Raw genomic sequence first — 27,227 nt, 5'->3', positions numbered from 1 at the left:
GTTCCATGGCTACATGTAGAGAGGACTGACATGAGCAGACAGGATGATGAGAGAGGTTGTGAGTTCAAAAGAGGGTACGTGAATAAGGCAAATGAAAGGATACATGAAAGCTTGATGGAAACACAGAACACAGCATTTTATCTGTCTTTTAGACCAAAGACACGAGGGATCCGTGGCTTGTGAATCCCATTTTTCCACCACTGATTGTAAACTGTGATGTTCAAACATTGACTGCAAAACACCAGACCAAATGAATGTACCAATCAATCATTTCTTTCTTTATTTAAAATGAGGGGCACCATTAAAAATTACTTAAAAGGCTCCTTGGATGAATATATATATAGTCTGATGGTATGTCAAGTAAAATTCTGCGCTTTTCAGCCTTATTGAAGCATTCAGTTAATATGTAAAAACTATAGCTTTTCAAAAATACTGTTTACATAGCATTTCATGTCTGCATTTATCCATACAGTAAACTGAAGCTGAAATAAAACAATTCAACAGCAGCACTTACATTTGCACAGCTCATCTCTGCGGTCTTGAATATCTTCACAGTGAACCTACTGTATATTTTGTCATATGAAATAAGGGTATTATTTATCAACAGCAAAGACTTTAATTCGATGGTCGTTCCTCCCAACATGCAGCAGGCTATACAATACATGGAAGGATGACCTCTTGTGGGCAAACAATGTAACTTTCAGACTAATAACTGTAGTATATACTGGAAATATACTGGCCAAAATCCATATTCAAGACCGAATTGTAATACATTTTGTCCATTTCAGAACATAGAGTAAATGAAAGTAAATTACCCATAAAATAACGGCTAGTTCTTTGGTGTAACACAAAGTATACATAGTGATTTATGTGGCTCTTTGTAAGCAGAGAATAAACTTTTTGAACATTATCTCACACATTTGTAAATGGCATAAGTCATTGATCTGAGAAAAAACAATCACTGAGTAAAGCCTTCAGAAAATCCTCTCGTATGCAAACGTCGATAAGATTTTTTTATATTGTTTAATCAAATTGAACACAATGTAGACAAATACATATGCCAGTGAATGCTCAATTGTGATGCCTACAAAGGGACAAATCATGAACACTTTGGTGAGGATGGAAAGCAAAAGATGAAACCATATATCATTTCGGGGAACGTTGCCACTGAAGCTTAGCTTATTAACATTTAGTTTTAGTTTTACAAAGAAATACAGAAAGAGACCCTTTCAAAGCTTTATAGAGAAACCAATCATCCAAATCCCTGAGAGAGACTTATTGATGCCCGGCGTTTCATTAAAAATGCCCCCGTGTGTCGATGTGTGTACAGAAGGCTTGTGTCTTACCACCATCACTACATTAGTAGCCTACATCTCACTACTCCCAAAGAGGAAGCCGAGACCACAGTGATAGATGGTATCTAATTGGTCTCATGTGAGCCAACCACTTCATTGATTTTGGGCTAAAGGCTGAAGCATTAAAGTAATATATGTACAGTAACGGGGGAGGTAAGTACTTCTGTATGCTGAGAGGCCATGCTCTATTAGGCTGGTCTGCTTAATGAATGACCTGCTAATGTCCTACAGAACAGAATATGCTCCTCGCTGCAATTCCCAAACAGAGAGAGTTGAGGGCAAACTTTATTGTCATGTGGTCTCCCATCAATGCTCCAGTCTCCACACCATACAGTTACGCTTATAATTTATACACTGTCCTACACTGGTGGCGCAAAATATCAGATCGACAAGCGTACGTACGATTACAGTAAGTATAAATCAGGCTTTGGGATTAAAACAGATGTTTTACTTGAAGCCTCTGTCCAAGTTCTCTTGCACGTTTGGGGCTGTTCAATTGGTCCCATTGTGCTTCTGTAGGTAGATTCAATCAATCAAAAAATATACATAAAAAAGAGGATTTCAAAAACTATTTTGATTCAAATCTACTCTTTACAAAAAAAAAACTTAACAAATTAAACCGAACAAAAGAGCAATGCCTGTAGGCATTTATTCATAGGATCAATCAGAGTTGTTCATCACCCAGGAGAGACCAGCTCTACATGAGGAGGCACAGAGAGGCTGGGATGATGCAGATGAATGGACCCCATCTCCCTATACACGTGTGTGTGTGTGTGTGTGTGTGTGTGTGTGTGTGTGTGTGTGTGTGTGTGTGTGTGTGTGTGTGTGTGTGTGTGTGTGTGTGTGTGTGTGAGAGAGAGAGAGAGAGAGAGAGAGAGAGAGAGAGAGAGAGAGAGAGAGAGAGAGAGAGAGAGAGAGAGAGAGAGAGAGTGTGTGTATTAGGCCTGGCTGGAGGGCTGATAGCTAGGTGAATGGCAGGTGGTGGAGGTTTGGACTGTGCCAGCCAGCTATCTTTGCCACCCATCACTGATTTCTAATTGCCTGAGAGGCAGCCCACTTTTCTCCTCATCCCCGAGTTGCTGGAGCACTGGCGGGTAGCCAGCTTTGCCGAACTCCTTTCTCTCATTGGTTGAATAAGGTTCTGGAGGAGTGTGGCGAGCAGAGTCAGGGTTGCTCATTGGAGAATGCTGCCTGAGGTGGTGTAAGGGTGGGGACGTGGGAGAGGACATGTGCTCAGGAGAGGTACGCTCTGATTTGATGCTGAGGTTCAGGGAGGGGAGAGATGGAGAGGTCGGGGTGGAGGTTTGGGAGGGGAAGGAGCACCCTCCACTGGTCATCCTAGAAACAGCCAGAGAACAGAAAAAGGAGGCACTCAATTATGTGAAGAAAATAATAATAATAATTGGATCTGTTACTCCGACTGTATATTTACTAAATGCATTGGGTGCAGCTTGAAGATTTCATTCATTATCCAGCTTAAATAAAGCAAAGATTAAAAACTTTCAAGGGACATTTTTGTAGGATGACTTTGCATTTCATTACTGCTTCCGCTTTGTGAATACCTTTTGTTTGATAATATTTGAAGCCAGAGAGACAAGATATTATACTAACAGTATCATATAAATAAATAAAAATAATTTAGTCATTCTGTGTTATGTCACGATCCGTTCCTCGGGCCGTGGACTTTGACTGTATTTCTCAGCCCTTGGACCTTTTCTGCCCTTATAGGGTTGTGGACTTATTAGGACTATTATGTTGTATCGTTCCTATTGTGTTCTTTTACTCTGTTGTTGTTGTTGCCCTGCTTTTGTGTACCTTTATTTTGTAGTATGTTTCCTGTTCTGCTTAGTTACTGTTACCTATCTTGTCTCGCCTCCTGTTTGATTAGTCATGTCCTCCTCTTGTGTCCACTTAGTCCCCCAGCCTATCCCAGTGTTGATTGTCTGTTGAGTTCACCTGTGTCTTATTATTTCCCTGTCTATTTAAGCCTTGTGTTTGCACGGAGAGTGTTTCTTGGTTCCAGTTCCTTATACCCTTTAAAGTGACCTGGTCTGTCTCTCCTGCACTTGGGTCCTACAATCTGCCCTGACTCAGACCGTGACATGTTATTAATAGAGGGCAATAGAGGGAGTCAAAATGCATGCAATAACGTGGATGTTTGAGTCCATATAGTTTGTTATTATGTATAGAAGTCCTTACACTGGGCTGATGTGAGGACCATGTGGCTCCAGTACTGGAGACGTTGGCTGCCAGGGATTAACTGCCCCTCGCTGTAGACCGACAGGGTGGGAGAAGCCTGGGTGGTTGTACTCTGAAGAGAGATACACAAGTAGATCATACATGAAACAAGAAAAGAAAAGTAAAGAAGAAAAGTAAAGAAAAAGGAGAGATTTTCTCATATCAATATCTTTGCTTCATGAGATGAGAATTTTCTCTTTTTCCCCCTCAACTAGATGGCTTCAAATATTACACTTACTCTAAATCCTATAGTATAATACTTTGTCGAATGTCGACTAGCAAAACTAGCCAATGTACAATTTACAACACTATTTTCATTGATTAAAAATACAAGGCAATGTTTACATTTTTTGAAACTTTTCGCCTATAAGCCCAAAATAGGGATGCCATTTCCTGCTCCATCTGGCTCAGATCTTTCTCTTAACCCCATGGCTGCTGGTGCTGAACAGACTTACCGGAGGATCCTGGGGAAGTGAGGCCGTAGCCCCCCAAACTATGGCCCAGCAGGCCTGCTTTCCCCATGGCTACCATCGAGCTGCCTGGATGCAGTCCTTGGTACAACAGGCCTCTCTAATGAGCCGAGAGACAGAGAAACATTGATCACTGAACACCGAACAGTGATCTCAGTACAAAGACTTGGGGCATATGACCATTAATGGGCATAGGAATACATTGTTATGCAGTGCTGACTGTCAATATCAAACTGCACACACGCAAATGTCTTCGTTTATTATATGTTTTAATTTAATATTTTATTTTATATTAATAAGCAGTGGACGGGTAACGGATCCTTACAGCAGAGCTGAGATTACTGCGTGTGCCCACCATGCCAGGATTGCCAGCGTCTCCTCGCAGGTTGTCACTGCCCAGATTCAGCGGAGGTGGAGTCTTCATCTCCAGGGCCCGACTCAGGTTGCCATGGGAGAACATGGAGTAGCCGATACCTGCACAGCGAGAGAACAAAGTAGGAAGTGAAAAATGAGATGTGGGTAGAGCACTTGTTTCACTCACGGTATAGTCCTCCATAACCTGACATATTATTCTTTCATCTTTTCTCTTTCTCTCTCTCTTCCCACTTCTAGCTGCCTCCACCTGTGATAAAAGAGAACTTCTATTCTTGGATTTAGTATCTGACCTCTATTAAACACCTGGCAGTGGAGATGCAAGAGCCCATGTTAACATTCACAGAACATCCCACAGTGTCTGTCTATGCACTGACAGCATGCATGTACAGTACAGTACAACACACACTTCAGAAGCTCACGCAATTTCTTCCGCTGTGGTTTTCTCAGTGTCAAATGACATCTTGACTCTTGCTTGACACCTGAATTTCCCTCCGGGCCGGGATCAATAAAGGTTTCTCTTATCTTATCTCGCATCATAGAACATCCACACATCAAATAATAGACATGGGCAGTGTGAGGTGATGTGGATAAGAGCTGAGCGGACATGAATGGCAGGAAATCATAACAGAACTGGCACCAGATATTGTTTTGCTAGTTGAGGGCCAGTTTCACACATGCTTGTTGTAACCACACACACCTACTACGCACGCACCCACGCACCCACACATGCATGTGCGCGCGACGCACAAACGCACGCACACACACACACGCTTCCTGTGAGTTAACAGTTTGCTTCACCGCACAGCAGCAGGATGATGGTATAGTTTTTTTTATTGTATACACTTCATCGAGGCCCTTGAGGAACCTTCAGACAGAGGCGCTTGGCCTCTGAGAGGTCACACAGTTGGATGTCCCAAACGCGGGTTTCAAAGCTATAGCTATCGTTGTCACATGCGTCGGTACGTATACAGTGAATCATCTGTCAATCAGCACCGCACCCCCTCTCCAACACACACGCTAATTATCATCTCGGTCCTCACCAGAGTGTGGAGACATGAAAGCAGGGTGTGTGTGAGTCCCAGCGGGGCTCGCAGAGCCCGGTCTGGGGCCCAGTGGTTTGAAGGCTGGGGGTCTGTGGGACGCCATGCTGGGGCTGGAGGAGTTGGGGAAGCTATTCTCACAGCCTGCAGACACCAGGAACTGTGCCTCTGGGGTGAGGAGTGACGGGGCCTGTGGAGAACATGTCAGCCGTATGAATAGTACAGTAGCCAGAACTACTCGTCAAAGTAAACATATCGCCGCTGTCGGGTGGAAACCTCCTTATGTCCAAAACGGTTCAGGATTCAAATTCAAAAGTATAGCAAAAATAGAAGCTAAAAACGTGTTGCGATGCGACACGCTTTGAGCTTGTAGATCTGCTATTTTTACTACTTTTGAGTGACGCTGTAGTATGATGAAGTAGGGCATTCATTTACAGGAAAAAAGACGTACATACTAAAATATGGAGATACAAGGTTTCTGCCTGGCAGCAATGATATTCTAGATATTTGAGAGAAGCTGAAGTGCACCTTCTTTTTATTTTATTTGATGTGGTTCTTTTTTAAACAGAATTCAGTTGCCTGTCTATATTGCAAGTATGCTTACTACCAGAGAGTAAATCTGAGGCCTTTTAAGCTGCCCATGTTGACTGAAATGGACGGTTTAATAGAAAAATGGAGTCACTTTTGCAGCTTCAAAAAAAATCAATGAATAGCTTGTCTCCATTTAGAGTTCGAGACAAATCGGTGCTGTGTCTACGTGTGAGTGTGTGTCAGGCTCGGCTCTATGTGTCTCTGTGTGTAAACTCAGGTGTGTGTGTGTGTGTGTGTGTGTGTGTGTGTGTGTGTGTGTGTGTGTGTGTGTGTGTGTGTGTGTGTGTGTGTGTGTGTGTGTGTGTGTGTGTGTGTGTGTGTGGACTGACGTAGTAGCGCTGTCGGGCCACAGAGAGGTCCATGCCCTCGCTGAGAAGACATTTGTCTGTTGCCACCTGCATGCTCTCCTCACTCTCAACCTCTGAGCTATCCAGCCCCAGGCCTTTCCTACGCAGTGTCTGATATAGAACAGAGAGCACACACCATGGAAAGTTATCAACATGGATAGAACTGACCCACAAGCCTAATTTATACCTAATATATCTGACAATAGGACAATACAACAAATATCAACCTCAACAATAATAATTAAAAGATATTCAATAAACATTATAGATAACATTCATTTGCAATTTCAGTTTGAATTGTAGCACTTTAAGAAACACTTTTTCTAGGTAATGATATCAATGCACACATTTTAATGACTTGCATTAGAATAATACAGAAATTTTAGATCAACATTCTTTTTAACATGAATGGCAGTGAATGATGTTTAAAGGTGCAGAGATCTGCTAAGGTATACACTGCATACATTTATGACGGGCAATCCCTGCTGATGGCAAGAGGTCAAAATTAGACTGGTATGGCCCTTTATGTGTTAGAACAGCAAGGACTGCTTTTATTACTATTTGCTGTGATCACAGCTTTGCCGGTACTTTCAGTTGGGGCCGCAACTATCGATTATTTTCTTAGAGATTATTCTATCACTGCATTTTTTTTATTATAAAATAATTGAGAAGCGTGTTATTTTATATAATAATTTTGTTATTATTATGTATCAACAACGATGTTGTGCAAAAATATAGCAGATCTGCAAGCTCCCAGCGTTGTAGATCGGATTTTTTGCAATTGTTTTTTACTTTTCGCCTATAATGACGTGCCCAAAATAGGGATAGATTATTAATGATGATTATCTTAAATTATCGATTATCGATTATTCCTTTTTTTAATAATCAATTAAATTGATTAGTTTGATGAACTGTTGCACCCCTACCTCCAGTATATCGGTGTTGGTGCGGCTCTCGTGCGGCTCACTGTACTCGGTGTACTTGAGCAGGACCTTGTCCATATCTGTGCTGGCGTATTGGAACAGACGGTTGGTGCTGTTGAAGATGATCAGGGCGATCTCGCAGTCACACAGCACACTCAGCTCATAGGCTTTCTTCATCAGGCCAAACTTTCGCTTCGTAAAGGTCACCTGGAACAAGAGGACATTTTTATTTTCTATCAACGCACAATCTATTAAGACCTGAGGCCGATTCTACAAATGCCTTCAAAATCAGTAGTTCTCACAAATGTTTCCAAAATGATTTAAAAACATTTGCAGATATACAAGAGCTTTAAGAGCTTGTATATTTGCTATTTTTGAATAGCCAACGCACAAATCTAAATTACACCGATACTTTCCAGGTTTTAATGGGTTAAGTTTCACACACTTTTGGTAAAGACAGCATTCAACATCATGATAATGATGGAAGTCAGTAAACTTGAAGTGTCATTGTTTTATGATATGAGCTGATAATCAAGCTCATCTAATAGATAGATATTATACTGCAATGTGTTGATTAGTCTCTCCTTGCGTGATTTAAAAATAAACTACTGGAGTGAATGAGAAGAATAAACCACAGATGATAAAAGCAGCGTATTGTAGAAATGTCAATAACTATCATGAATAATAAACACACAAAATGCAGTACTCACAACAAAATATGACATAATATATGATATAAAGTGAACATTATGCAAGGGCCCACCTGTCGATTCCTCTGGTCAAGAATACGAGAGATCTGTATTTTCTTTCGACCCATTCTTTCCACTCTCCAATACTTCGTCACCTGTGGCAAACACAATATTTTTTCTTTTGGATTTATATACCACAGCGCAGAACATCAACATGCAAATGTTACAAACGTATAATCTATACTGACGGGCCTTTCTTGTGGTACCTCATGAGGATGGAAAGCTGGATCAGAAGGATAGGGTGAATACAGTTTTCATCACATCGTAGGAAACCGTGCTCAGACAAACAGAACATTCAAGTCACAGGGGAACACAGCTTGACGGTCAGCCAGTTACTGTGTCAAGACTCTAAAGCCCCAATCCAGTAGCGTCATTCCAGGCCTTATCAAAACAACAGCACCAACGGTCAGTAATATGGGCCTTAACCTTATATTATTCTGATGGGAAAATGTAATCTGTTTGGTTTAAGTGACTCAAGTCCCACCCTCCCCCCTTGCTAATGGCAGGGTGTTTATTTTTACCAGCATGAGGCGATGTGGTCTAAAGTTAGAGCGGCCCTTGCCTGGCCCGCAGTCCATGCAGCCTAACGCCCCCACAGTCTGGGTTACCCCAAGGCTGCACTGTGCTACTCGGCCCCGAGAGACAGGGTGTAAAAATACATATGAAAGCTCCCTTTAAAAGGTAGAGCGAACCCTGTTGAAAACTGTGTGTTTTCAAAAAATGACCACGGGAACAGTTTGCTAAAGCTATACCACCCCCTCCTCTCCCATGTTCAGCCAAGTCACAGAAAAAGAGACGGTGGGGGAGGGGGGTTGGGCATATAGGGGCAGGGACCTGGCAAGACGTGGATGAACTATGGCTCATCCTGGGAGTGCCCTCGTGTTGAGACTGTGACTTATTGTTGTACAAAATGTCTGCACTATGGAACCTCTGAAATCAGATTGTTTCCGTTTATTGTTGCGCTTTGTATCCCTACCAATGGGAGCCAGTCAAGAAGATCACAAAGTGACTCCACACCCCTGCAATATTATATTAATATAGATGAATACATAATTATAACAAAACAAAAAAAACACACAAACCTTGACAGTTCTCTTCATCCCTACACTATCAGTCTGACCATGTTAAGTGGCTGTCTGACTTCTTTGACCTCTGCAGTACAGTACAGTACGGATTCAAAGCCCAGAGGACCGTCATCTGGTTTTTCCCCTCATATTGGACATGTATGACCCTTTCTATATTTGGGTCCCTGTTCTCCTGATGGTGAACGGATATGGTGCCTGTGTTCCCACGACTCCTAAAAGTGCCCGATGCCCTGTCGGCCCACGCTTGGCACACAGACATCAGTAGTATGTCTGCAGGAATCCACCTCATCATTACCTTATAAAGATCTGTATTTCCACTAGACCGAATAGTCCACAAAAGCACACCTTAACAATAACAGAAAGAGGTGCATGCTTGTTGCACTTTCACTTGTTCACCTAAGTCAGTCAGACATCATCAGTGCTGATTCGCCAGAAACTTCTTGGAATCCAGTGGTTGTTGACCAGAAAATTGTTGTTGACCAGAGCTGGTCAGAAATAGCTCCAACCCTTTGGTTTCCACTCTGAAGTCAACTGACAACACACAGAGCTTTTCATCTTATTTTTGAACAAAAGAAACAGGTAATCTAACCACATATCATCTAGTGGAGAGAATAAAGGGAAGTGGGAGATGACTGCTGAAGAGGAGTCAGATCGTCAGAGAGATCTTTATCTCAAGACTTCCATCGTACAGAACTACGCCAGCACCATTGCAACCTCAGAGTCAGACAGCCTTCTCGCCCGCATGGCTGGTTGGTCAAATATAGCCTAACCTCCAGCCGAACGGTAAAGAGTGTGCAAGAACTCTGTGGTTTTGTAGGTTTTTCAAAGCCTTACAGAAACCAGCCAGTACAAGCATGTGCTGTTTGCATCTGCTAATTCTGGATATTTCTGTCCCACACGACAACTGCTGCTTGAGGTCAAGTCTGTGAGCGTTAAATGCCCCCAGGACAGCATCCACCTTGTATGTGTTTAACCTCCAGTGTGAAGCCAATTGTCTGACTGACTTGCACTCAAACCCCATATTAATTTAATGGATTCAAGGTGTTAAGAGAAAAGAAACAATGTGTAATAGTTGACTGATTCACAAAACCTACAGGCAAATGCCCACAGCATATATTTGGTGAACTAATGACAAGAATCTGTTTAACTGTCATTTAGGATAGAATTCTCATGTGCTCTGTATAGCCTCTGTAATAGCGCAATTATTGCACACACATTCACACAGTTGCCCCAGGGTATATGTAGCTTCTATGGGGAGAGACAAGGTAGTTTCCTCTGACACCTTCCCAGAGGCAATAGCAGTGGAAAATACTAAGCACACACAAACAAACGCACCTATAACACAGAGTACTACTACATGTCCACTAACATACCTCTATCCCGAGGAGTGTCGACCTCCTGGGTAACCACTAGAGATCTCATTGGGACAACACTGGAGCGTATACTGACAACAAACAGTCTGAGTAGTAAAATACTCAGTGTTAATTTAACACAGAGAGTGTACGGACGGACCCAAATAGACACATTTGTGTAACAGAACACTGTATCAATGAGCTATGGGTTTGGTCAAATGCTGAGGTTCCCTATTTCTTATGGAGTTCAGTATTTTACATATTACATCACATTATGGACATTGTATTGCATTTTCTTTTTTGTCTTTTAATGGAGGTTCCTCCTCTTTGATTTTCATGGATCATCTGGAGAATCCTAGCTTTGCGTAAGTAATTTGTATATTTGAAAAAAGAAAAAGGTAATTCTAGTTAAAGAGAGGGCTTTAGGCTACATTCAACAAACTGGATTCAAAATCACTATCACTATTTCAATATCATATTATTTGCGGGCTTACTCACTAAGCTAATGTTCATATCATTACGTCTGAAGGCATGTGGTGGGTAAGGTTTAACTATGTGAATCTGAAGGGATGCCATACAATGAATCAATTTTAATACACTTTAAATAACCCCCTGTTTTTTTATGCTGATCTATTCAGCTAAAATGTGGTCTTTCTACATGTATTTTGTCTATGGACTCAAAGCATTTGCATAAACGTGTGAACTGGTATAGTAGGGTAGGCTATCTGTAGCTACCATGGAGGACTAAATTTAAGCATGTCGTTTGTAGCATAACTCTGAGCACATGTGAAATGTGGATGGCCCACGACCAGAGCAGTGCCCAGCCCTGTTTTCACTATGAGTTGCATTAGTCATCTCTTCTATACTCACTGGCAAGAGGCGAAACTAGGCTCACGAAGACTACCGGTATGTCCAAAAATAGAAGACCGGAATCCCATTTGCATGAACCAATACATACATAAACCCGAGGAGAAAAACATGACGAAGAGAACTGTTATGGTGAAACATTCAAGAAGCAACCTTCAAATAAAAAAGGAAATGTTTTTTTCTCTTTTTTTTAAGAGGAAGACCCAATGAATAACGGACACTTCACATATATACGTCAATGACTTCATCACAGGTTCAGGGGCCAATGACAGATATTAGTGAGAACATCAACTAAATCTCCTGAATGTGTGTGTGTGTGTGTGTGTGTGTGTGTGTGTGTGTGTGTGTGTGTGTGTGTGCGTGCGTGCGTGCGTGCGTGCGTGCGTGCGTGCGTGCTGTGTGCTGCTGTGTGCTGCTGTATCACTATACTTGTGGCCAAATCTCTCTACAAGTATAGTAGAATTTGAGAAAGAGACATTGTGAGGACAATTTTCCTGGTTCTCACAAGATAAATGGTTGTTAATGGTAAAAAAAAAGATTTAGGGGAGTTAGGCTTGATCGATTAAGAAAAGATTCAGGTTGGGGTTGGGGTTATGAATAGGCATTTAGAGGTTAGGTTTATGGTTATAGTTAGAGTTTGCCTCATTTATACTTAGTTGCACACTGCCAGGTCTCATGCACCGAAAATATCCGATCTACAAACTCACAACGTGTTGCGCTGTGGTGCGTTGTGAGCTTGTAGCTCATAAAATCGCCGTCCTAACAAACATAGTAAAACGTGTGTGTGTGTTTGTGTATGTCTGTCACATCATCAGGGTCAGACAGTTCATGTACTTACTGGGCCGGGTGGGTTAGACATGGTGAGGAAATATTTGTCTAATTTTAACATGAGTTAATTGAATTGCTTTGATATTTCTGATAGAACCAGAATAGAAAAAGGCCATGAGTTAAACAGTTTGAAAGAAGGTTTATTTTAGCATGGAATTTATGTATATATTTTTACATTTCTTTTGCTGTGATCATAGGCTTAAAATGCCTGTATGTTTGTACCATATTGTACCCGGAAAGCAGAAAAAAAAGTAGTAATTGTTTTTACCACATAATCTCTACTAGTGAAAAAAGTGCCTTTCAGATTAAAATTGAATGGCTGTGTGCCTATTGAAAACAACAAACAAAAAAAGACAACATGCAAAGTCACGTCAAGAGTTACTTATTCAATTCAGGTAACATTTTGTCCATCTATCCATCTATCCATCCATCCATCCATCCATCCAGCCATCCAGCCAGCCAGCAGCCAGCCAGCCATCTATATTTATCTATCTACCTGTGGACAAATAAAATGTTGCTCTTGCTATGTCAGGGAGTGGAATTCAAATATGATAGAGAATTAAGAAACATTAAAATATGTGCTGTCTTTCTCAAGTTTAAAAATAGTTTATGGCAATAAATAAATCATCATGGCAAATCAGATGTTTACAATCACAATTCTCAAACATCAACTAACATTAAAAGATGTTATGAGATATGTCTATTTCATGACAGATTTAAAAGTGTGCATCATTATAAATAAAAATGCAGAGCTTAAACATGTTTGCGGTCAATTATCAATTTGCTGACGTCATCCAACACGCACATGTTAAGAATAGCCTCCAAGTTACCAAGCATCTCTGGCTATTTTAGCTGCATTGATGGGCTTCTTGTAATAACTAAATTGCCAGGCAAAGTAACAGCAGTATTAATATGGTTATGCCTCTCTTGAAACGGTCTATTGTTTGTTTCAACCCCAAGATAAAAAAGAATAGGCTATGTTATGACAAAAAAAAACTAAATAAAAAAACAGCATCTTATCTCACCTGTTCCTTGATGTGGCTCTTAGATTATTCTGCGTTCGACCAAAACGACTATGACAGCGAAAGTTCCTTGCGAGAGGTTTTCTCATGCAGTCACCCAGAGAGTCCAGCAGATCAGCCTCGAAGGGAAGCAGAAGATAAAGAGATCAGATGTTCACCTGATTCTTCTCTTCTCCAACAGCCGCGCGCACGTCAACAGCTGCAACAGCTGGCAGCAGCCCATCTCTTGACATGACCAATCTAGACCGCCTCCTCGCAGCGATGTCATTGGCTCATGTGCTTGATTTAGTCTTCGTCGCACAGTGGTGTAGCGCAACGAAAATAGCCGATCCGCACACCAGAATGCTGCTCTCCCATCGGGGGTCTTTTCTTTATTGGTGGTATCGTTTCGAGCCAGTAAGGTCTGAGGAAGAGCTTCCCGGCTCGAAACGTTACCAATAAAGAACAAATCCACGATGGGATGGGAGCAGCATTCTGGTGTGCGGATTTTATTGTTATTTCACAATTATGGACGGCCCATCAGAAGTACCCGTATCTTCCATATTGTTCAATAAAAAGCATTTTAATCCGATCGGTGGCCATTTTCTCCGTATTTTCGCCATATGCTTTTTACTACGACCCTATTGGTTGGGAGGCGTATTGCACTCTGATACATTATAACTCTATGAGAAAATGGCTACCAATCGGATTAAAATACTTTTTATTGAACAATACGGAAGATACGGGTACTTTTGAGAACCCGTACATAATTGTAACATCCGTGACCATGGGCTAAGCACTTTATATTTGAAATGTAAACGTTTATGTAGATGTACGGGCCAAAGAGGGAGAAAAATTAAACACCAGTTTGAAGTTCATCCATGACGGTCGTGACAGACGACTGTCGTGTGATCCGGTTAGTCGAGACGGCCCCTTCTTGTAGGCTATTTATTTGTTTTGCATTCTCATTCAGAGACTAGGCCTTTACATAGCCTCTGATATGCTCTAAAGCAGACGGGGAATGAATTATACATGTATAATAAATTCGTATTGTATTGTTTGTAACGTATTGTGAGATAAAGCATGTCTATGATCCAGAAAATTATGTAGGTCTGTATAACCTGTCAAAACCATCCTATATGCTCAAATCAGGGCTGGCATACTTGGTCTTCATATTAAGACGGGTAGTAGGCACTGTTGAGGACTAGGAGGATAGATTATGTGGTTTGTGTGATCTCAAGGAAATTGAAAATGAAATGCATATTGTTTTGTATTATGTATTGTATTCTACAACTCTATCAGGCTTTTTAATAATCCAATAATCCAAAACATGAATTTGTGTGGTTGGATGACTCAGAGAAACATCTCTTTCATTTGACATTTTTTCATTTGCTTCATTTCTTGAAAAGGCCTAGTCAATGAGGAGGAGGGATATATAAATGTAAAATGGCAGGGTCTTGTTTGTTCTTAGTTTTTTTAAGGAAGTACTGTACGCATGTTTATCTATGTGGTATATGTATAAGGCAGTACGTAATACAAGGAAGGACTGTTAATGTCAGTTGTTTTCTTTGTGTGTAATGTGTCATATAATCCCATATGGGATGGGCCAAAATGGTGGCATGACATGGAAAATAAAATGTAATTCATTCATTCATTCATTCATTCATTCATTCATACATATACAAATCCCGTGATGAATTATAGGTTGTGTGTTACAGCATTTCCTCTTTATGAGAATATCCATATTTAGGCCTAGGCTACTACTTGACATGTGAGGTTATATCATTTCAGTTAATGGCACTAAAGGTCAAATGTGACGCAACTCAAAATGTAGGCTAAGCTTTAACATTATACTACTAATCAGGCAATAGTAGCCTACTATTACAAATGTTGTCCTGTTTTCCTTTTTTCCCCGGAATAACCTATATGCTAACAGCATTTTTTATTGGACCTAATGCTCAAAGTCCCCTAGCCTATAGCCTACCTTTAATTACCAGAACATACTTTTTTGGAAAGTAGAATTGTCAGAAAGATTATAGTGGCACCTGGCCATAGGAAATAGCATCGCCTCTGAAGAAATAAATCCTATATTATTTTAAAATGTGTATTAAATAACCTGGACACTAAATGGTCTCAGTTGAGGAATTAGATCTGTCATGTTTTGTTCCAATTTAGCCTTGGTGTAGTTTTTATAAGTTATCTTTGGTGATACATAGCCTATTGTTGATGCATATCTATGATGATGAGATTATGAATTGCCTATATACTTTGTGATGCTTTTGTATGTTTTTGTGTGTATAGACTGAATTTTGTTCTGCGCTGGTTGTCCTTCATGGCTATGTGTCATTTCCTCTGTGAATTCCGTCACTTTCCCTTACCCTCTTACCTTATTCCTAACCTCATTGTCTCGCAATGCTGCCTGAGGAACAACACTAGTTCTAAATGCCTTTACACCACTGGCTGCTGTTTGTATTCAAGGAGCATCTTGTTATTATATATTTTTTATGTTTTTGAGCAAGCTTGGGAGCTCTCCCCTATTGGTCGCAGTACTATTATACTGTGACATGAAAAACAAACGAAAGAGCAAGCAACAACAACAACAAATTAATTTTAGAGATAAAGCTTCATAATACCCATAGGCCTTTGTACGTCTGTGATGTCTGAAAGAGTGTGGTACGCATTTCCCACGTTACGGTTTCCTCAAATATTGCCCAGAGACACTGTTATAAAGAAAGTGCCACATGCAGCTACAACATATGTGATACTGTATGTCAGAGAGACAGAGAGGGAGAGAAAGAAAGAGAGAGGGGCTTGTGAGGAGGGGGGGGGGGGGGGGGGGCAGAGAGACAGAGGCAGACAGAACGAGAGAGAGTGGTGAATATATTTAGTGTGTTGGGATTAAGCAAGTGTCATGTCTCTGCCAGATGATTTTCATACCATATACTGTAGTGAGATCAAGGATTCCTGTAGAATGAAACAAACTTTGGTAACCTTTGGAAAATGGTCAGCAGTAATGTCAGTATACAGTGAGTCATAGTCAACAGGCTAAACAGGCCACTGGCATAGACAGACAGACAGACAGACAGACAGACAGACAGACAGACAGACAGACAGACAGACAGACAGACAGACAGACAGACAGAGTTTATAGTGAGTATGGTCGAATCTTGTGGCACCTGTTAGCCTTCTTGCTGAGTAGATTCTGAGTAGATTCTGTGGTTACAAAGAGAAGTCCAACGCGCTTCAGCCAGGTTAGTAGAAGGACTCATTGCTCAACAGTACGGCAATATAATATTACGATGAAAATTACCTGTGCGCTTCAAAATAGACTACCCAAATAAATTCCTGGAGCACTCAACTGGGTATGCAGGTTTTATTAATTTGCAGGGGTGACTGATGTTTCGACCAGCATCTTCCCCAGAGTCAAAGATCGTTGTTTGTGGTGCATTTGAAAAAAAAAAATCTAGAAATACAGCATTGTGATTCTATACCTCCACCAATCAGATACTTGAAGTTTAATTAACATGTTTTGTGACGTCAGTTCCCTTGACCTTTGACCACCTTGCTTTCAGTCACATCATCCTTGGGCCAAATCATGAAATTCCCTCAAGGGCTCCTGAGAATGGCCATTCTCAGGAACCAAATGGCCATTCGTGCCAAATATCACCTGAGATATCACGTTCACAAGCTTGGGATGTATGTACGTACGTATGGGCAGACAAAAGGACGTATACCAACGTGTACATATGGACGGACAATCCAGAAACATAATGCCTCCGGCCATGGCTATCACTGGTGGACGCATAAAAAGAAGATACATAAAAAAAAGGGACTGTACTGTCTTTGTGTTAAATAAGCGTAAAGGACGACTTCACCCATTTTCAACCTATCTTAATATAATTGGTCCTCACTAATACTCATTATAATATGGTACAGAGGAGGGCTGTGGACAGCTAAGAAACCTGCCTACCAGTGACATCATCAATGGGGATTCCAAGCCAATAGAAACTGCAGGCTTTCTATTCCTGGAAAGTTAGCATGCTATAATGGAAGCTATTGTTCTCACGTTAATAAAAATGTTTTTTTTTTTTTTATGTTTGAAGAACGATGATGTCACTGGTAGGCGGGTTTCTGATCTCTTCTTGTGTCCACAGCCCTTGAAGTGTCCACAGCCCTCCTATGAGACACAGAGTACAAGAAAATTGTACCATTTTATTATGAGCATTAGTGAGGAGGACCAAGGGAATCTTTTAACTCTGCAATGGGTTTCTATTTGCACAATGTGTTTGATTTGCACCTTTGTTGTATGTGTTTTCACAGATAAGTCAATCATGAAAATGAGAAATCCAGGAACTCATGCACTTCCATTCTCAATTTTCATTTTATTTTATTTGATAAAAAGAAAATCTAGAATACTGACACACATAATAAGGCAAACTTTACTGTATAGCGGATGCCTTGACTCAGACTGTGACTGAGTTTGACACAAAGGTGATTTTAATACACAGTGGTATTGAATATAGTCAAGAAGCTGCCAAAATGAAATGATGTATTGAATTAGTGAAACGCTTGTACTGTACTTGTGTGAGTTGGCTAAGGGAAAGCCTGCATGCTGTCAGCTTAATAGATATATTTAGAGGTAAGAGCTCAATCACTTACATGAGCTGCATTAGTCTTGACTATTTTGGGATGCGATACAATGCATGCAGTGCTCCTAAAATATTATAGGGACACACATTATTAATGTACCAATCAGACCCTGCTCTCTCTTCGTCGTCACATAGTACACACATCACATGCACGCATACATTTATTTTATGCACACGCACGCACGCACGCACGCACGCACGCACGCACGCACGCACGCACGCTCACGCACACACACACACACACACACACACACACACACACACCACCCAAGCATAAACACAGAGTTTATGATCTCCAAGGAGGCCCTGGCTTGCGTCTGATGCAATAGATAGTAACATCCCTATAGACCGGCTTCATCCCTGTGTGTACCTATAGTCCCACCAAGCCAATCCGATAGAGAATAGAAGCAACCTCCATCTGTAACGAGGCAAATCATGTGACAAGAGTGACTAATATACTGTGTATATTTTTACTGGAATCAGCATGGATACAGTTGCCTAGTTCACAACTGTGTTCTGAAATGACTGAGGACAGACTTCAATCAATCCTGTGAGTGAAGCTTAATAAACCCCATCCCCAATATTTACAATTATCCTAATATATATATATATATATATATATATATATATCGTGTATATGTATACTGTACACACACACACACACACACACACACACACACACACACACACACACACACACACACACACACACACACACACACACACACACACACACACACACACACACACACACACACACACACACTGTATACTGTATGTGCCTTTGGAGAGTTTTCATAATTAGCCTTTTTTTTCTCTTTTCCCTGAAAGTTCTCACTTCTGCTTTTGACAAGATCAGCTCCGGCCTTACAGAGCATGTGGTAAGTCTGCTCTCGCATTCAGAAATAGCCATCATGGTCAGTGTGCATGTGTGAACAATTCTTCACATGGTGTACCTTTATAGCTACATTCTTATCTACAGTACATCTCAACAGAACGAGGCTACATCTCAACCCTTCCAACAGCCCACCAACCTACCACACAAACGCACTACCACCACCACTGCAACGCCAAACCCCTCCACCTTCAACAGAACAGCCAGTTCTATGTAAAACCAAGAGACAAGAGAGGTTAAATGTGTCATGGTGTTGACGGTCAAGGCCAACAGCAGTGCACACTGCCTAAACACACATTTTCTACATCACACATTAGCCACTATTCAAGTATCAAGCAGACAGTTTTAGCAGGAATATTGTGTGCCTGGCAGTACAAATCAACACTGTGAAAGTAGCCTTTGATTGATTGAATATTTTATTAGGCAAAAAATGTAAACATCACAATTTATAATACTTTGTCTAAAAGGTCTTGTTTCCATTGAGGTCCTTGGTCTATACTGTATAAAGTAAATGCAAGCCACATTTGTTTCCAAGGCAACTAGTGAAAAGTTAATTAGATTCTGAGTTGATACTTGAGCTGGCCTAGACTAGAGCATGAATGAAAGGGGTAGGCTGTGCAGTGGAATGACAAGGTTGACTGAGGTATACTCTGTTTCTCTATTACAAATTCCTCAGAATGTGATCTGTATGCTATACAATTGCTCCCCTTCAATTGTCTAATTAAACAGAAGCAATAATTCTGGGTTTCAGTTGGGTGACATTGTATTGGCTATATTGGTTTAGCATATGTAAATATAGGTTAATTAGCAGAGTAGGCTATTTACTTACTATTACAAAGGATTCATTTAGCTGATCATGTGTCATGTCTTCAGTCAATTTCCCTAAGCAAGGTCCTAACAGCAAGGTTAATAACTCCAACACTCATAGGCAACAAATTTCGACTCACTTTTTTTTCTTTTGAAAAAAAAAACAACAAAAAACAGTGTGAAATTCACACTCTAATAATAATAGGCTAATAAAAACAGTGGTGGAAAGCATTGTGATGCATTGTGAGATTGTAGATCTGCTATTTTCAAATGGCTGAAATGTATATAGGGCTGAAATGGTTGATGTAGCCTATGTTTTGTAATAATAATCAAAATCTACAAAGAAACTAGTAACTAAAGTTTTCAAAAAATTGTAGTGGAGTAAAAGTAATATTTCCCTCTGAGATGTAGTAGAGTAGAACTTAGAAGTACAAGTACTGAAAATTGGAAATGTAAAGTAAAAACACCTCAAAAGTGTACTTAAGTACTAGTACTTGAGTAAATTAACTTAGTTACTTTAGGCATATATTGTATAGCATTGCATGCTGATGCTATGCCTAATGCCAATGATTTCATTTATCCTGTCTGTGAGGTTGTGTTGAGGCAGTGAGTGGACTGCAGCCTGGTATTGTTGCCGGGAATCCAAGTGAAAAGTCCATTGTTGTGAAGTTTTTAATCTGGGGATTTAAAGCACATCACATGCTCAGGCGGAACGGTGGGTGCACCGACTCCACAAACAGGCAAACAACAGCAAAAATCCATAATCGGGAAAACTTTTCCTACGGCACCAAGTAGCCTATTAAACATTCTGGAGTGGCGATCTGCAATGCTTACGACATTTATGGACGAGTAAATGTTATAAGACTGGACGATTCCCGTCGGAATAAGTTTTTTTTCCCCTTTTCTTCCAAAGGACACTTGACGCGGCCTATAACATGACGCACACCTACAGCCAGCGATCACTGATGGTTTTAACTTTATTGGGAATTTTATCCGCCATCATGTCCGTTTTATCGGTCATTCTGATCTTCCAGCTTCAGTCACAACAGACGCCGATGAAGGAATCTCAATCGCCCCACGTTACCGCCACCATCATTGTGCCCACTCATGTTTTGGCAGTTCTCCTGCCAGTTTCCACAGTTCTTTCTGCTCTGTCCCTGACGCTCAATCTGAGCTCTGTGGTCGTGTGTCTCATCCACGGCTATTTGACTACAGAGATATGCAGAGGAGAACAAGACACGGAAAGGTATTCATCTAGATAGAGCGCAGTCGTGGTTCAGATTAAACGTGGTACTGTTAGTTTCATCTTTAGTGACTGCAGCCATGGCTACATGTTGCATTTGCACAGTGGTGGAAAAAGTACTCACATTTTTTACTTAAGTCAAAGTATCAATACTGCAATATAGGAACACTCTGTGACAAGTAAAAGTTCTGGTAATAAAAATGTACTTGAGTAAAAGTACAAAAGAATTGGCATCAAAATATGCTTAAAGTACCAAAAGTAAAGGTACTCATTATGCAGAATGTCCCATTTCAGTTATCATGTGTAAAATGTATAGACAATATTTAGAAAATAGCAGATCTACAAGCTCACAATGGGTGGCATTGTGAGCTTGTAGATCGTCTATTTTCAAATAGCCAAAGTTTAAACAGAGCTGAAGTGGTTAATATATGTTTTGTAATAATAATCAAACTCTACAAAGTAACTAGTATCTAAAGTTTTCAAATAATTGTAGAGTAAAGTACGATATTTGTCTCTGAGATGTAGTGGAGAAGAAGTAAAAGTACTGAAAATTGTAAATACTCCAGTAAAGTAAAAAAAAATACCTCAAAATTGTACTATATAGTACTTGAGTAAATGTACTTTGTTACTTTACACCATTGCACTTGCCCTGAATTTAATTACCAAACATTTTAAATACCCTACATTTAATTGAGAATATCCTCTAACTATGGTAGGCATGGAGAAATAAATAATGCATGCTTAATAATGTGTCAGGGTGCAGGAGCTGTTAACTGGACTACTGCTGGTCGACCCCCACCTCTGAAGTCCCTATGAATCCCGTCTAAACAATGACATTCTCCTCATTATGCACCCAACACACGGCCCCTGGCTGTCCCTTTCCCACGTTGGTAGGGAGCCACCAGCAAGGCTTACGACCTTTATGGGGGGACATTCCATAGCTGTGTAAAGAACAACCAAAAAAATTAAAATGTTTATTTTATTTTAACACAACGCAGACGATAACATTGAATCAGAAAACGTGAATTTTTAAAATGTCTCAAAAGACAAAAATAAATAGGATGAATGCAATTTAGCGATACAATGGTTGTATAATAGCATTAAAAACGTTTATAGGGGATGTATTTATACAGACTTTTATAACGCTCATTACATTTTCCTCCACAGAGCTGACTGGTTTCTTCTGGATAGCAGAGCTGTACGACATGTGGCTGTAGGGTTATTCTGCCTGGGGGTTTCAGTGTATTTGGCAGGTAAGAAAGAAAATAAAATGAAAAAGAACACGACATTCTTACTTAAAAAAAAGTCTCCACATTTTTTTGTGCCACCATGTCACCAAGTCTACACAGTAAAATCCTCCGTGTTAATTTAACTCTTGAGAATGTAAAAATGTACCCACTCATTTGGAGTCCAAATGCAGGTTACAAAGGTGAAGACATGCAACTGCAATGTATTCGAGAGAGTATTGTGTAGATGTAGAACCTGGCAGTGCCATGGCTCTTTATTCCACTGGGTGGCTGGGTGAGTGTGAATGTGTGTGGGGGCGATGACACTGGGGGCAGCTGTTCCATTGAGATGGAAGACCTGTTGACCCCACTTCAGCTTTTCTCAGAGGGAACAGAGCAAGAATCTGCAGCAATACCGCCTTCATCTCCATAAGTCACATCACATCCCAGAGCTGTGCTTGTCTCCGCCATCCTTCAGCATGCCTGGGTCCATGGTCCTTCTCCTGCAGATTTGAAAAGACGATGAGTCAGCTCACAAGTAGTCAGACAAAACCCCATCTTTCTGCATCTCTTCATAAAAACGAAATGAAAAACGGGTTCCTTTAAAGTAGCTATCTGACTGGGAAAAGTTAAATATATATATATATATTTTTAACATTGGCTTAATTTGGCTACATTGGTTGTAAATATCCTTTCTCTCTGTTTCTGCATCTTTTTCGCCCTTCAGCAATGTCCATCTATATGCTCCTGATGTTTGAAGTGGAAACAGGCATCGCCAGTGCATGTGTCCTCTCCTCTGGGATCCTGACCCTGCTGATTGTTGTAATCCACTCTCTGGTCAAAGCTTCCCGTGCAGCCAGGCACTATGACAGCGAACGGCCAGAACACACCCTGTACCTGAACGAGCACGGAGGCAGCAATACACCTGTCTCCCGGCCCTGTGAGCTCAAAGTTGGTGTGGACAAACCCCGGATGCCCCGCAGCCAGTCTCAGCTCCTGCGCCAGTTCTCCTACCCGCCATGTGCAAATGCTAAACAGCAGGAGCAGCAGCAGCAGCACCACCACCACCACCACCATCAACAACAACAACAGTACTCCCCTCCTGGAGGGCCGCAGGGTCATACTAGCGATAAGGATGGCTACAGCAGTGGTGGTAGTTGTCCTCGAATGCACAGGACCCTGTCTACCGAGTCTGGCTTACTGCAGGCCCAGACTAAACCCTGGAATGGGGTCAATAATGAGATGAGAAGTGTGCTGGCACGTAAGGGGGTTTCCACAAAAGACTCTACTCTCGTGTGACCTGGAAGGAGCTGAGGGGCCATTTAAAGGCAGCACCGGCTACTGTAAACAGAAGGAGAGATCTGAGGGGCCATTCACAGTACTGGCAACCAGGGACAGGAGAGACTTTAAATATTTCATGTGTGGACTGCTAGTCATAATCTCAATACAGACCTACATGGCAAGTGGCAATTTAAAGATTTTAAAGTGCAAATTTTTGTTTTCCATGACCGACAGCATGCTTGTAAATGCCTTTATGTGAACTGAGAATTTGATACCTTTTGTCTGGTTCTGGTACCAGAAAAAAACGAAGAGATTTGAAAAGGGTTTACAGAATAATCTAATGTTGAGGTGTTTGATTAAAAGAATGAAAAAACAAACAAACTGATCTATCACCTACCTATTTAGGCAGTTTTTCATAGATAATGTAATGTAAAGTTGTTGAGCACAAAATGTAAGATGTAGTGATGGAATTATTAACTTTTAAGCATTTAAAGTAAGTATTCATATGAATCTGATCTATTAATCATATTGGTAAAATTACATATATTACATACAATTACTTACATAATCAAAAGGTATCACTGATTAGTAACTGTAAAATGCTTTATTTCAAGGTATATGGTAAAAGGTGGCTTGTGAAATATACTGCCAAGTATTAGTACACTACAGTATGTTCAATTCAATGTTATTATACATTTTCAAGGTTGTTATTAACACATTATTAATACAAAGTATTAATAACAACCTTGAACAGACTGATTCTAGGGAATGTACTGAACTTCTTCTACATCATTAAAACAATTATGTCAACAAAAGGACAGATTCACTTGAAAGGGCACTCAAGTGCATGTTTTGCTAATTTCCGAATGGGAGCGTTATGTCTAAGTATAGATTTGAGTGTGATTGTGTCATAGCTGGAGGAACTACTAACCTTGTACACAGCCCCCGGGGGTCATGAGGAAGTGGATGGGGGATGTGAAGCAGGGACAGGGGGACCAGAAGGGGGTGCCACATCATGTAAGCTGCATGCATGTGCCAGTGAGGAAATCAAATTAAAGAAAGACAACAAAAGAATTGCAGAAACTAAAAAGAACAGGCATAGTTAGTGATGAAAAACTGCAGGAAATGCAGGGATATTTTAACTGCCATGGCTAATGGGTTCTCCAAAACAAGAATTAAAGGGATATTTCACTTTCAAACATGTCTGGGGTCATCTACTCTGGCTTTTGTGAGCACCAGTTTTTAAGTTGCTTGATTCAGTATTTAGATATTTGATATTCATTTATCAGACCCCTTCCTATAGTAACCCATTGTAACTTAAAACTCCATTTAAACCATGATAGATTCAATGAAAACACACGTCCTTGGTTCTAGTGACTGATATTGTCCTTCTAATGCGTGAGGGGAATGTGTTTTTTCAATTACTTTTTTCATTAATCTTTTTATAATTTGTTTGGAAAATGAAATAAAAATAATAAAAAAAATGAAATGAAATTAAATCAAAAAAGTAATTAAAAACCACAGCCCCCTCACGTATTAGAAGGTCAATATCAGTCACCAGAACCAAGGATGGGTGTTTTCAAAGAATCTAACATGGTTAAAATAGTTTGAAGTTACAATGGGCTTATATAGGAAGGGGGCGTGTCTGATAAAATGAATGTCAAATATTTAAATATTGAATCCAGCAACTTAAAAACTGTCTGGGATGAAACACAAAGCCTGAATAGACGTTAAAATGACCCCAAACATGTTTGAAAGTGAAATATACCTTTATTAAGAGAAAGGAATCAAGTGAATGCATTTTTGTTTCTATGGTGCAAAAAATGAGTACAAACACGATTAAACACAAAATATACTTGAGTGGTTTTCTCTCCAAGCCTAAATCTCACATAGCTCAGTCAGTCTTCAAATGAGCTTTTCGGATGAAGCAGGAAAAAAATACAGGCACTGAGGTTTAACACTTTGCACACCACTGAGCCTCATTGAAACAAGCTCTCTACTGCCTCCTACCTGCGTCCTTGAGAGTTGCTGATTTTCTCCCTCATGCTGATGGCTTGACGGAGGAGGCCGTCTATGCTTTTGAAATACAAGGTGCTGTTTGTCATGCTCTTCACGGCACTAGACACAAACACATCAACAGTCAAAGTTGAGGTTGCAGGGTAGCTAATAAAAATCCTGAAACGTGGGAATATATGCATCTCTTTTACCTGCATGCATACTCCACTGAGTAGATGGCTCCTTGACTCTGTTCTTCCCAGCTCTGCATGTCTGTCTATAAGAAAGCCAACATGAAAACTGAAAACTTTGCATGAATCTAAAGCACAATATAGACTGGAGTGTACAGACACCCCACATGTTACAATACTGCTGTCTGTTTGAAAAATAAATAATTTGTTTCAAAAAGAAGATTTACCTTTATTTTAATGAATAAAATATTATTTCAACCAATCTGTATGGCAGAGTATGTTAATACAACATTTGCAGTGGTTGGAGCATTAGCTTGGAGCTGCTCTCCCGCCCTTTTCTTTCCATTGAGAAATATTGAGCCTGGTGTTGGGTAGGACACCTACTGCCTGAAGCGCAATATCTCTGTTTGCCTTTGGCTCTTGTGGTAGAAATGTGGTCGCTCGTGCGGGACACCCTGATTCAAATCCCATGTAGACAACTAGGCATATTAACACAGAGAAGGATTGTAGCTTTGAGTCATTTCCCTTTAACACAATGCTGTGTTTAACTACCTTATGTTGCACAAGTTCTGGCAACGACCTCCTGACGTGTTCTTGCAGCCGATACAGGGCCACAGATGGTTCATTAGCCAACACGTACATACTCTCCGTGAACTTGTCCGTCACTGTAAAGATCAGAGGTGTGTGTTTACAATGTATGAATTACAGTGAGTGGCGACAAAAAGGGCAGATGTGGTTGTCGACGTGCAGTACCACGAAGAGAAACGTATGACCTATGACAAGGTGTACAGTAACTAAGTACATTTAGTCAAGTACAATTTTGAGGCATTTTTACTTCACTTGAGTATTTCCAATTTCCAATACTTTTACTGCTACTCCACTACATCTCAGAGGCAAATATTATACTTTTACTCCACTACAATTATTTTAAAACTTTAGTTACTGGTTATTTTGTAGATTTTGATATTACCAAACATACATTAACCACTTCAGCCCTATACATACACATTTCGGCTATTTAAAAAAAAAAATAGCCGATACAAGCTCACTGTATCGCAATGTGACACATTGTGAACTTGTAGATCTGCTATTTTCAAAAGATTTGTATACATTTTATACACTTGTGAAATCGTACAGTCTGCATAATGAGTACTTTTACACTTTAAGTTTATTTTGATACCAATACTTTTGTACTTTTACTTAAGTACATTTTGAATTCTGGACTTTCACTTGTAACAGAGTATTTCTACATTGCGGTATTGATACTTTTACTTAAGTAAAAATGTGAGTACCTTTTCCACCACTGGCACTTGGATGACTGTGATAATATTATTTCATGTATTCCAAATGTATGTAATATCACAGCTATTCAGGGTTGATGACCTAGCTACAAGCTGATAGCATGATAGCATACATAGACATAGTACAATATCGTAACTATCTTTTCTTACCTCGTTTAACTTTCAGCTGCATCTCCTGGTCCTCCATGATGCCTGGGAAGAGCAACAACAAACCAAAACGCAGTTTAGGAGAAAATGATTGTATATGAACAAACACAGAATAGATTACACAGTGGATTGTGTGCATAGATTTGATGTCATCTGAGCCTGAGCTGCTCCTTCCGTAGGTTAGGTTTGTTGTCATGCAGCTCAGATAACCTTCCGGAATGAAACGTAGATCTGAAAACAATAGTTCCTACGTGATTGTTCTTTTAATCAC

General features: G+C 40.4%; 3 protein-coding genes across 5 annotated transcripts; 1 reads left to right on the top strand and 2 right to left on the bottom strand.

The window, feature by feature from the left end:
- Positions 1-297: 297 nt before the first annotated feature.
- On the bottom strand, positions 298-13,432 carry mef2b (myocyte enhancer factor 2b). Of its 2 annotated transcripts, none has more exons than XM_084067112.1 (9): positions 13,246-13,432; positions 8,103-8,183; positions 7,343-7,546; positions 6,399-6,527; positions 5,479-5,668; positions 4,389-4,537; positions 4,049-4,163; positions 3,555-3,666; positions 298-2,693 (listed from the first exon to the last, which is right to left on the bottom strand). In XM_084067112.1, exons 2-9 carry the CDS (start codon positions 8,154-8,156, stop codon positions 2,363-2,365), a joined length of 1,284 nt encoding a protein of 427 aa, XP_083923238.1. In that variant the 5' UTR covers positions 8,157-8,183; positions 13,246-13,432; the 3' UTR covers positions 298-2,362. The 2 variants fall into 2 exon arrangements, with proteins under 2 accessions (XP_083923238.1, XP_083923239.1); XM_084067113.1 differs by having other exon boundaries at positions 4,419-4,537.
- Positions 13,433-20,507: 7,075 nt separating this feature from the next.
- On the top strand, positions 20,508-24,265 carry tmem221 (transmembrane protein 221; the record flags this gene model as incomplete). Its single annotated transcript, XM_084067923.1, has 3 exons — positions 20,508-20,818; positions 21,983-22,068; positions 22,769-24,265. The coding sequence occupies 3 exons, from the start codon at positions 20,508-20,510 to the stop codon at positions 23,338-23,340; spliced, it is 969 nt and encodes a 322-aa protein (XP_083924049.1). The 3' UTR covers positions 23,341-24,265.
- Positions 22,194-27,227, bottom strand: borcs8 (BLOC-1 related complex subunit 8). 2 transcript variants are annotated; one of them, XM_084067925.1, is made up of 6 exons: positions 26,960-27,153; positions 26,061-26,173; positions 25,530-25,594; positions 25,333-25,440; positions 24,254-24,344; positions 22,194-22,544 (listed from the first exon to the last, which is right to left on the bottom strand). In XM_084067925.1, the coding sequence occupies exons 1-5, from the start codon at positions 27,150-27,152 to the stop codon at positions 24,275-24,277; spliced, it is 549 nt and encodes a 182-aa protein (XP_083924051.1). In that variant the 5' UTR covers position 27,153; the 3' UTR covers positions 22,194-22,544; positions 24,254-24,274. The 2 variants fall into 2 exon arrangements, with proteins under 2 accessions (XP_083924051.1, XP_083924052.1); XM_084067926.1 differs by lacking the exon at positions 24,254-24,344 and having other exon boundaries at positions 26,960-27,227.

The sequence above is a fragment of the Gymnoscopelus microlampas genome, assembly GCF_963454915.1.
Source record: "Gymnoscopelus microlampas genome assembly, chromosome: 9".
Lineage (NCBI taxonomy): Eukaryota > Metazoa > Chordata > Actinopteri > Myctophiformes > Myctophidae > Gymnoscopelus > Gymnoscopelus microlampas.
Note: the sequence above shows the minus strand (reverse complement) of the source record. Positions and strands in the feature narration are given on the sequence as shown.